The 12546-nt window shown below is 37.8% G+C and overlaps 1 protein-coding gene across 1 annotated transcript in view; it reads left to right on the top strand.

The window, feature by feature from the left end:
* Positions 1-12546, top strand: part of unc79 (UNC-79 domain-containing protein) — a 346819-nt gene that overhangs the window by 192206 nt on the left and 142067 nt on the right. The window contains exon 25 of the mRNA XM_068229169.1: positions 10829-10968. Within this exon, the coding sequence (XP_068085270.1) occupies positions 10829-10968 (140 nt within the window). The remainder of the gene's footprint in view (positions 1-10828; positions 10969-12546) is intronic.

Below are 12546 nucleotides of genomic sequence, written 5' to 3'. Positions count from 1 at the left end.
TCTAATTGACGCAAGATTTAAACATGTGGCGTAGAGGTGTACCACCCAGTACAATAATGTATGTTATTATTATTTTTATTATTATTATTATTATTATTATTATTATTATTATTATTATTATTATTATTATTATTATTATTTCTTGGTTATGCACATTTACAGAGCGTGTTGGAACTTGTTAGCTTGATGATGGTTTTCCTTTCTTCTTCTCCTCCCAAAATCTCTTCATGAACTTGCTATGCTGTTTCTTGCATTCTTCTGTCCATTGTTTCCCTGTGGTTCTTTTAGCCTTTTCTGTGAACGTGTGCTTTGCAACCAGATTCCCAAAAGCCTTGCGATCCCTGATGATATCTTCTGTGATGTTCATTTCTTTTAAGTCCTGCATTATTTCCTCTAACCAGCTTATTTTGACCTTAATTAATTATACCAAGCAGTTTTTTTGCATATCTAGTGTCGTCCATTCTACAGATGTTGCCATAGAATTTCAATCGTCTCCTGCATACGGTATTGGTCCAATAATGGACCATTTACATTGGTATTGGTGAACTTGTCGATTGCTTTGTACAAATCTACAGTTTTCCTTTTCATCCATATACCATTTACATGAACGGGGCCATATATTTTCCTAAGAATTTTTTGTTCTTGTTTCTCAATTTCATCAATTTTAGAGTGGCCTCCTAGAGATGTGGTTTCTGAGGCATACAAGGCTTCCGGAAGAACAACAGTCTTGTAATGCTGAAGTTTTGCATTTCAAGACATTATTCTTTTATTGTAGTGGTTCCATGTTATTCGGTATGCTTTCAGGAGTTTGGTGGCTCTTTCTAAATTAGCTTTCCTTTCCAATCCGGATGGTACAGTGATTTCTCCTAGATATTTGAAGGAAGGGACCTGTGTGATTATTCCATAATTTGTCTGTAGTGGGGATCTTTGGATATTCTGGTGTCCATTAGTCATGATATGAGTCTTCCCATACAATATTTGGAGGCCTGCCTTTGATGCTATCTCATGTAACTTCTCTATGGCATATCTGGTTTCTTCACTAGTCTTGGTAAAGCTAGCTAGAACATCAGCAAAAGCTAGGCACTTCACATTAATTCTTTGTCCCCGAGTACCAATGTTTATACATTCTATTTCTTTTCCCCATTCCCTGATGACTTTGTCTAACACTAAGTTTAAAAGGATTGGGGAGAGGCTATCTCCTTGTTGAACTCCTGTATGCACTTCAAAAGGCTCTGATAGTTCATCTAGAAACTTCACTTGAGATGTTGTGTCTATGAGAGTCTAGCAGATTAATTCTGTCTTCTTGTCCACACTGAGCTCTCCTAAGATGTCCACAACAACAGTTTGTCTGTCGATAGCGTCATATGCCTTCTTAAAGTCCACAAAGGTGCCAAATGTGGTGGTACTGGGGCGTGTCCTTAATATCGTCTTCAGACTCCAAATTTGCTCAGAACACGATCTACCTTTTCTGAAGCCTGCTTGGTATTCACCAATCAAATGATCTGTTTGTTGTTCTACTCTGTTTAATAGCGCTTTAGATAGAACCTTGTATATAACTGGTAAAAGGGATACACCTCTGTAGTTGTTGGGGTCCGCTCGATCTCCTTTCTTATGTAACGGATGGATAATGGCATTCTTCCAGTCCTTCGGAATCATCATGGTCTCCCATATTTGTGTTAAGAGTGCATGAATACTTCTGATGAGGTCATTCCTCCTATTTTCAACATTTCTGCAGTTATGCCATAGTTCCCAGAGGCTTTATTACTTTTCAGCGATTGGATTATCTCTCTTATTTCTTGAGTTGTTGAGGACTGTGAGTCTGGGTTTGGTGGAGGTTTTTCAAACTGTAGTCTTTCAATTGGTGGATTGCAGTTCAGTAGATTTTGGAAATAGTCAGCCAGTAACTTGCTGTTCTCTTTACTGTTTGTCTCTAGTAATCCGTAAGGTCGACAAAAACTTAATGTTGGTGGTTTGTACCCTGATAAGTCCTCATGAAATGTCTTGTAGAAACTCCAAGTGTTGTTTTTCTGGAAATCCTGTTCTATCTCTGCGAGTCTGTTTTTCTCGTATGTACATTTTTCATGGCAGATTGTATTTGAGGTCAGTTTTTGAGTCTTAAGGAAATTCTGTTCTGCCATCTGTCGACGGTTCTGTGTCCATTCCATTGATTCCTTGCTTTGATTCATCACAGGTTGTGTTCTACCATCTGTGTTTACGTTTCCTGGGTGGCTGTCCGAATTTCATTGCTGATGACTGTAATGTGTTGCGAATGTGTTGAAAATATCTTCATTTCTGCTTGCTTACACCGTGTTTAGGACAAAACTTATACCATTGAAACACCAGCTTCATGACACATCCATTTATTACGAGCTGTTGACTACAACTGACTTACACACACACACACACACATAGCAATTCAAAAATGTCCAAAGAATAAAACAAATGAAGATAAACCACTTGACTAAATTAATATGAATTACCAACACATAACCTCAATGTTGTATTCCTAAAATATATGATACATGACATTTTATTTTTTATGAGAAAACTTCAACATTCCAACACTCCCCCCTTTTCTCAAAAAAATAAAAATACAACACCTCAATCAATTGTCCTCTCATCGCAAACCTATAAGCTTATACAAACTCTTAAGCTTGTTGCTTGATAAATTCTTCGTGAACAAGTCTGCAGCATTTCTCTCTGATGCTACATATACAAACTCAATTAACCCCTTTTCTACCAGTTCTCTACATACATGGTACATGATGTCAATATGTTTTGACCTTTCAATCACAAAATCATTTTTACTCAATTTAATTGCTGCTGCATTGTCAGCAAAAACTTTACAAGGTATATCCATAAAGCTTTCCAGCCCTAGCTCTGATAGCAAATCTTTCATCCAAGTTACTTCTCGAGATACCTCTGCCATTGCCATGTATTCAGCATCCATGGTAGATCTAGCAATAAAACTCTGTTTCTTACTATACCATGATACTGCTCCCCCTGCCACAGTGGTTACATAACCACTCACTGATCTTCTAGACTTAGTATCTCCTGCCCAATCTGCATCACAGAACACTTGTACCGACTCCTCACAATTTTTGAAACACAACTTTAAATCTCTAGTACCACATAAATATCTCATGATATGCTTCACTTCTTTCCAATCTTTAATCTTAGGTTTTTGACAATTCTGACTAACTTTACTTACTGCAAATGCAATCTCAGGTCTAGTATTATTTGACAAATATAGCAAACTTCCTACTGCACTGCGATAAATGGTACAATCAAATTCCTGCTCATCATTTTCAGCTGCTGAATACCCACTTGGTAAAACAGTCTTACTCGGTTTACAGTCCCTCATGGAAAAATCAGCAAGTAATTTGTCAATGTATAAACTTTGACTCAACATAACCCCTTCTTTTGTCTGTTCTATTTTTATTGACAATAAGTTTGTTGCTTTCCCTAGATCTTTAATCTCTAACTCATCTGCCAACCTTATTTTAACCAACTTAACAACCTCTTTGTCACCTATTGCAATAATGTCATCAACATACAAGCCAATAATACAACACTGCTTTACATACACACATGGTTCTTTGATACATCTCTTAAAATCTAGTCTTCTAATTATAGCATCAACACAAGCATTCCAGTCTTTACTCGAATTAGGTAGTCCGTAGATGCATTTCTTCAATTTACATACATAGTTTTGGACATCCTTTTCTACAAACAATTCTGGTTGCTCCATGTATACAGTACAACTGATTTCACTATTTAAGTAAGCACTAGTTACATCTAGATGTTCTACAGTCCAGCCTCTACGTACTGCACTACCTATTAACAGTCTCATTGTTTTCCTCTTTATAACAGGACTAAATGTTTCATCAAAACTAAGGTTCATCTGTCTCTTAAAACCTTGGGCAACCAACCTGGCTTTATATTTCTGAATGTTACCCTCACTGTCATATTTCAATGAAAACACCCACTTAGAACTAATTATCTTGACATTTTCTGGTCTTTTTACAATTTCCCAAACATCCTCCTTTCTCATCTCCTTGATCTCCACTTTCATGGCCTCCATTCAGTTACCAGACTCTTGGCTTGACGTAGCCTCCTCAACTGTTCTAGTTTCTACTATATTTGCATGCCTAACTTCCATCACTGCCTTACAATCTGCACAAGTCTTACCTTTCCTCTGTCTTATTGACCTTCTCAGACTATTACCTGGCTCTTGTATTGCTATAGACTCAACCTCTAGTTGTTCCCCTCCGTCCTCTGTGTCTAACTCAGTCCCTAATTTTATCTCTGGATCTTCAGTGCACAGTATGTCAAAGTATGTTTCACTACCCTCTGCCTTTGGTACATTTATCTTTTCCTTGATATCAATTCCAGGACTTTTCACCTTAAAGGGAAATATCTGCTCCTCAAATACGACACTTCTCCTCATATTACTCTTTCCCTTTCAAGACTCCATAACCTATATCCATCTTTAGTACCTGCCTCGTACCCTATCATAATGCATGGCTCTGCTCTGGGATCTAACTTCCTGCTGTCTGCCCTCACAGCCCATGCCTGACATCCAAATACTTTCAATCTACCTTTTTCTTCCTGATCCAACTTCCTATTGAACCACAGTTCATACGGTATCTGAAAATTTATTGCTGAGGATGGGCACCTATTTCTCAAGTACACTGCTGTCATTACCGCTTCTCCCCAGAATTCCTTTGGTAACCCTGACTGGATCAATAGACATCTAACAGTATCAAACATCGTTCTATTCTGCCTCTCTGCTAATCCATTTTGTTGTGGAGTGTACGGTACTGACCTCCTATGAGTAATACCACATTTTTGCAATTGTGCTTCAAACCCGCTACATGTATACTCTGTACCATTGTCAGATTGCACCACCTTAATTCCTACACCATGTAACTTTTCTGCATTTGCCTGATACCTATTAAACACCTCTAATACTTCATCCTTATTTTTCATATATACAGCCACATTAAATCTGGAGTATTCATCAATCATGGTTACAACATATTGAGCTTTCCCAAGTGATGGTGGACTAATTTTTCCAATTACATCAGTGTGCACAACATCAAGTGGTTTTTCTACCTTACGCTCACAAGACTTAGGTACTCCCTTGTTAGTTAGTTTCCCCTGAATGCATACAGAACAAGTATTAATGTCATTACTCCTTTTCAATTCTAACATAGGCAATTTAAACAAGGCTTCAGAATGTGCATGTCCGTATCTCTCATGCCACAACCTAACCTGCCCAACACTTTTAAATACTACATTGTTATTTAAAGTTAAAAACTTCATGATTGTTCCGTATTGAACAGAGAAATAAGAAGATGTACAATATTATAGGGAAGGATCCACCTTTCAATACTCCGTAGTAAGTTGAACTAAAAAGTAGTTACAACCTACTACTACTACTTTTTAGTTCAACTTACTACGGAGTATTGAAAGGTGGATCCTTCCCTATAATAATGTACATCTTCTTACTACATTGTTATTACATTCTTGATCTATCATTTGATCACAGTCACTCACAGCTACAATATCATTTCTCCCCTCTATTTGTACTACATACACATCATTCCTCCTGTTTGCAACAAACAATGTTTCATCTCCATTCTTATCTACAACCACTGCTTTCTCACCTGCAAATCCTACTTTGAAACCTTTGCTGGTTAACTTACCAACTGATATTAAATTTGCACCTAAGTTTGGTACATACAACACGTCTGTAAATGTAATTGTCCATCCTGTGGACATTTTTACTTTTACCTTACCTATACCTTTAATATCCAGCTTACTGTTATCTCCTATTTCTACATTCCCGGTTACATTTGTTAACATGTCTGTAAACATCTCCTTTGTTGGACACATATGATGGGACGCACCTGAATCGAACAACCAATCTTTAATTTTCTCAGCTCCCACAGAAACGACCATGCTCATCGCCTTATCTACTACATGTATAATTTCTGAGCTTACCAGTTTTCCACTCGCATTCACTGATTTACTCTCCTGCGATGGTTCGTCACTCTTCATTGTTGGACATACTTTTGAATAATGTCCTGACTTACCACAATTGAAGCACTTTTGGGTACCGCGACAATATTTAGATACGTGTCCCTGTTTACCGCAATTGTAGCAACTATATTTTCCTCGTCCCACGTCTTCTTTCTTGATATCTCGCTTCTGTTGAACAACCATGGCTTGAGCTTCATCCTCCTCACATTTTCCAGTGTCATAAGCCTTTCCTCCATTTTGCTGAAGTTTCCTTCTGCTTTCCTCCGTGAGTAATCTCGCCTTCACTTTCGAGATGGTCAGTTTCGCCAAATCAGCTTCCAAGGAAGGTATACAAGCTGCATATTCCTCTGTAAGATTTCCGATGATCATTCCTGCAACTTGTTGATCTGTGAATTCGTATCCGGCTTTACTAGTTCTCCTCCAAAGTTGATTTATTTTTGCGAAGTATATTTGAACACTCATGTCCTTCTGCTTCACAAAATGAGTTAACTGTTTCAAGGTCATAGAACCATTCACTAGCCCTCCGTCATTGCACAACTCGTCCAGTTTTTCCCATGCCCTTTTCGCTGATTCAATATCTGCAATGTCACTTTCAAAATCTTCTCCGACATATTTGAAAATAACCGCTAACGCGATCACATTGTTTGGCGCTCGTCGTCTCGTTTCTGTCTGAGGCAGTTGACAACTGGCGTATCCTCATACCCTATTACTGATTCCCATACATCTTTCAACAACAGCTCTTGTTTCACCTTTAATGCCCACGAAAAATAGTTCTCCACTGTAAGCTTGGCCACATTCCTATTCAGTGTTTCTTCACCGGTCCACGAGGTCGCCATTTTTACCGTCAATAATGTCACAACTTGCTTCGTCTGACGTTAATTCTCGTTGCTCCATTTCCACTTACAGGTATATTGACCGAAATTTACTGCGGCGTTTTGGCGCTCTGGAGCTCTGGGCCCATAACCTGTTGAAAATATCTTCATTTCTGCTCGCTTACACCGCGTTTAGGACAAAACTTATACCATTGAAACACCAGCTTCATGACACATCCATTTATTACGAGCTGTTGACTACAACTGACACACACACTCTCTCTCTCTCTCTCTCTCTCTCTCACACACACACATGCACGCGCGCGCGCGCGCGCACACACACACACACACACACACACAGCAATTCAAAAATGTCCAAAGAATAAAACAAATGAAGATAAACCACTTGACTAAATTAATATGAATTACCAACACATAACCTCAATGTTGTATTCCTAAAATATGTACAAGATATAATACATGACATTTTATTTTTTATGAGAAAACTTCAACTTCCAACAGAATGTATGGCCACACCTTAGGATCTTGATCGTATATGTCACGAACAAAAATGTCAGCGTTCTTCCTCAGGCAGTCCGGATCCACTCTTGGAAATCGGTTGCCTTTAGGTCTGGATCTGTTTGGTTGGAACCTAACCTTGATTTGCATAAGGTAGTGATCCGAATCAACAACTCCCTTCCGTACTTTAACATTTTGAATCTCAAGCATATTCTTTATGGAAATAGCAACATGATCAATCTGGAATTCCCCTAGTAATGGGTTAGGTAATCTCCAAGTTTTCTTTTTATGTAAAGGTCTCATAAAGCGCATGGACATGAGTCTCAGCATGAATGATGTACAAAAGCTTATTAGACGTTCTACGTTCTTATTAGTCTGCCGATGTGCAGGATGAAGTCCTACGATTGATCTGGATTTCTTCTCTCTGCCAACCTGTGCATTGAAATCCCCTAATGAGATTTTAATGTGATTTTTAGGGATCTTGTTAGTAGTTTCTTCAAGCAGTTCCCAAAAGTCTTCTATTTTCTGAGGATTTTTCTTATAGTCTATGTTAGTGGGGGCATGGGCATTTATCAAGGCATATGCTTTGTTGCTTGATTTCGCTGTAAGCACTGAGATTCTTTCACATGGTGATGTAAAGTCGATGACTGAATCTAAGATGGTTTTCCTTACTGCAAAGGCTGTCCCAAGTATTGATAAATTCCATTTAAAATGTATGGCTGGTTTACCCTTAAATATCCTGAAGTTTTCAGAGTCAAAGTGGTTCTCATCTTGGAATCTGGTTTCTTAAGATTGCTAGGATTTGTATATCAAATTTGTCCGGGGCATCAGTCAGTTGTTTAAGCTTTCCAGTTTTCAGCAGTGTGTTGATGTTAATAGTACCAAGGAAATTCCTTTTCTTGGGACAAAGAGATTTTGAGAAGCTCCGATCCTTCTCTGATGCATGATGTTCCCGATCCCTCAGAATCCGACAATCAGGAGAAACCGGACCTGCGTCCGGGGCCTGGGGTAGTTGTATTGGTAGCGTGTGTTCCATCATGCTAAGGTTACAAGTTAAAACTACAACTAGTAGTGATCTTTTGGGAAAGATCACAAAAATACAACTCAATTGTGGGGATCGAGACTTGTCTCGAGATGTTCATGGCTGTGGGTAGGCATTTCCTCCTAACCCAAAAGGTTTTGGTTTTCCCGCCAATACTCGGGTGGCTGATTGCAGTGATTTCCCACTGGGCGATGGGGTCGCCACAACCCCACGCCAATTATTATTATTATTATTATTATTATTATTATTATTATTATTATTATTAATGATGAGCAGATAAGCACGGATCCCTCCCTACCATTTCATCATGCTTACACATATATCTGTGCTATTAGTTGTGAAATGAATACCAATATACATTCTGACACATCTGGTCGACCGGAATACCACATTGTAGTTTTCTAGAAAGGCTCATGAGATGTGCCTCCTTTGCAAGATGTTGTGAGGTTTTGAAGTTTCTTGAGACGCACGCTCCTGTTCCCATCCCTTTGCTTAACCCAGTTATGTAATAAGAGAATTCTGAGATTCTTTTAAAAGTAGCCTCATATCTTTTCATTTTTTTATTATGTATTTCAAAATAACATGTTTCTCTTTAGGTATTGTTGAACTGAGTGATGCATTTAGCAGTGATTGAGCTACTCTCTTAGTGTACTGTACTTTCTGTTTAAATTTTTTCTAATGTATTAACATGAGATGGGTATTTATAATTTTTTGTATGAATGCTATTGATTTGATTTGTATTCCTTCTATTGCTTGTATTTGCTATATTTATATTGAGTATTATGAGTAATAAACTTTTCTAATTATAAAACTAGAAGTTATTGTGACTTTTAGATGCAGATTCTGTTTGGTTTCAGGGGGGTGTGAAATTTGGATTTTCTGTTCATAGACTATTATTTAATAAGCTTCATGATGAATCAAGTAATCCTGGTGAGGCTCCCATACACTGGAACCATACTCTAGTTGGGGTCTCACCAGAGACTTGTATGCCCTCTCCTTTACATCCTTACTATAACCCCTAAACACCCTCATAACCATGTGCAGAGATCTGAACCCTTTATTTACAATCCCAGTTATGTGATTACCCCAATGAAAATCTTTCTTTATACTAACACCTACATACTTACAATGATCCCCCGAAAGGAACTTTCACCCCATTAACACAGTAATTAAAACTGAGAGGACTTTTCCTATTTGTGAAACTCACAACCGGACTTTTAACCTCGTTTATCATCATACCATTTTCTGCTGTCCATCTCACAACATTATCGAGGTCATTTTGCAGTTGCTCACAATCTTGTAACTTATTACTCTATACAGAATAAAATCATCTGTAAAAATCCTTATCTCTGATTCCACTTCTTCACTCATATAATTTATTTATATAAGAAAACACAAAGGTCCAATAATACTGCCTTGAGGAATTCCCCTCCTAATTATTACAGGATCAGATAAAGCTTTGCCTACTCTCATTTTCTGAGATCTATTTTCTAGAAATATAGCAACCCATTTAGTCACTCTTTTGTCTAGTTCAATTGCACTCATTTTTGCCAGTAGTCTCCCATGATCCACCCTATCAAATGCTTTAGACACATCTATCGTGATACATCATCATCACAATTCTCTTATCGCAGCAGGAAGCAGAACCAGTATTTCAATAAAACTTTATCACAGCATAATACAGTAGGATCATGTTTCTGGAGTACATATACAGTATAAAATAAGTAAAAACATTTATAAGCAATTAGTAATAATTCACTTACTGGAATCTGACATCCATTTTCTATGTGTGAAAAGATGCGGTGACTTTAGCGCCACACAATCATTCCTGAAATTTCAAACCGGAATGAAAGTTATTCTACTCTGTAACTCAACATTCCAAGGGTAACCCATTATAGTCTCGACAATGAAACCTTAATATTGTTGTATTGTAGCCAATTTAAACAAATGCTCCTCAGCGTTACCATATGGTAACTCTAGCCGTTCATGGGTTTTAATGTGCTTATAAAAGCTTTATTTCCTTTGTTTTGTTCACATTCTCTCATTTGTTGATATAGATGGTTTTCAAGATAGTAAAGAGTTTATGAATAAAAATTTGTTTGAACATTTACTGGTAGACAGTTTTATAATTTTCCCTCAAAACATTCCTTTGGCACTTAGACCACTTTGTCTTTCCACTCTCCAGTTATGTTATTATTGTATCAGTGGAAAGAATTTCACTACTTCCTTACCTCTAGAGTCCTTTAAAATTTATTGGGACTTGTTATTATCACATCATCATGTAGAAGTTGTGAACAATATTTGAAAAAATAAAAGAAATCATATTTCAAATGATCACCCCTGAAACCTAAACTAAGAGTATCTTGAATCTAATTTATGTCTCTATTGCCAATTTTTTTCCCCAAAGATGGTCACATCCACTCATTGAATGATGACAGTAATCTTGATGGATTCCTGCATCGTGTTATCGATCTTGAGGAGGCAGATCATGAGACAATGCATTTGCTTGTTTTCCTTCTCATGCAGTTCCTCTCCCGCTCTGATCAGGTGAGACAAATATTTATTTATATAATACCCTGTTACAGATTAAATAATTTGTACATATTGTGATCAACCATTCTACAAATAGACAGAATTCATTCAGTCATTAAGTATTAACTAAAAATCTAATTACAGACATTAGATATTGTTAAATAAAATAATAAATGTATAGTCACTCACAAAAAGAATGAGCGCATAGTACTGTATGTTCCTTGCATTTAATATTTTATCAGGGTTAATTTTAATTAATATCAAAATATAATTCACCTCCCTTCTAGATACAAACCCTATGGATACCCACAATAAACATTACAGTATATCTATAGGTTCAGTTGTTTCTGACCGGGCGAGTTGGCCGTGCGCGTAGAGGCGCGCGGCTGTGAGCTTGCATCCGGGAGATAGTAGGTTCGAATCCCACTATCGGCAGCCCTGAAAATGGTTTTCCGTGGTTTCCCATTTTCACACCAGGCAAATGCTGGGGCTGTACCTTAATTAAGGCCACGGCCGCTTCCTTCCAACTCCTAGGCCTTTCCTATCCCATCGTCGCCATAAGACCTATCTGTGTCGGTGCGACGTAAAGCCCCTAGCAAAAAAAAAAAAAAAGTTGTTTCTGAGAAAAGTGAATCTGCAAGGAACTTATACAATACCATGTGCTATTCTTTGTTTAACAACTGTCCATACACATATTCAGAATAATATGTAATTTCAGTATGCAATAAATTCATTAATTTGTGGGAGGGGGGTGTTCAAACCCCACTATCGGCAGCCCTAAAGATGGTTTTCTGTGGTTTCCCATTTTCACACCAGGTGAATGCTGGGACTGTACATTAATTAAGGCCACAGCCACTTCCTTCCCACTCCTAGCCCTTTACTATTCCATCATCACCATAAGACCTATCCAACTTGTCATTAACTTCCCCGGTCTCAGTTGCAATGTAGTATGGCTTCACTGGGCCTTCTACCCCATTAGGTTTTATTGGACGGAATTGCTCGAGTTGGTTCAGCATCCCATTCTAATTTGTTTTTAGCCTTTTCTATTAAACATTCTCTTTAAGTCATTCTTGGCCGAGTAGTATGAGCAACTGCTGCTGTTACTTTTGGATCCTTCTAAACCAAATGTTGTGTTGTTGCTTCCCACTGAATTAAGGGCATTGAGTGTCAAAAGTGCAAGAGCTTATAGACTTTTAAGGTTCGGTGTTTCCCTTTGGGAATGTATTTAGGAGGTACCTTGAGGTGGGTACTCCTGCACCAAGTAAAAAGGATGCATGATCAACTACTTTTTATGCTTACTTTGGAATATACAGATCTGATCACAATTCTTCTTCTTTTTCTTCTTTTTTCTCCTCCTCTTCAGTTTTTCCAGTTCTCTTCTGGGTTAGGTTATGAATCGAGGACCTCCATCATCACCTATCTCTCTACCACTCTTTTCCTGCTTCTAATATTTCTTCTATTTTTCCTCCTCTCTTCTTATTATACTCTCCTTCACTGTATCCATCCACCTCTTTTGAGGCCTTCTTTCTGGTCTCTTGCCTGATAATTTCTCTCTTAATACTTCCTTGGGAACTTGATCTTCTCCCATCATAT

The sequence above is a fragment of the Anabrus simplex genome, chromosome 9 (assembly GCF_040414725.1).
Source record: "Anabrus simplex isolate iqAnaSimp1 chromosome 9, ASM4041472v1, whole genome shotgun sequence".
In the NCBI taxonomy this organism is placed as follows: Eukaryota; Metazoa; Arthropoda; class Insecta; order Orthoptera; family Tettigoniidae; genus Anabrus; species Anabrus simplex.
Note: the sequence above shows the minus strand (reverse complement) of the source record. Positions and strands in the feature narration are given on the sequence as shown.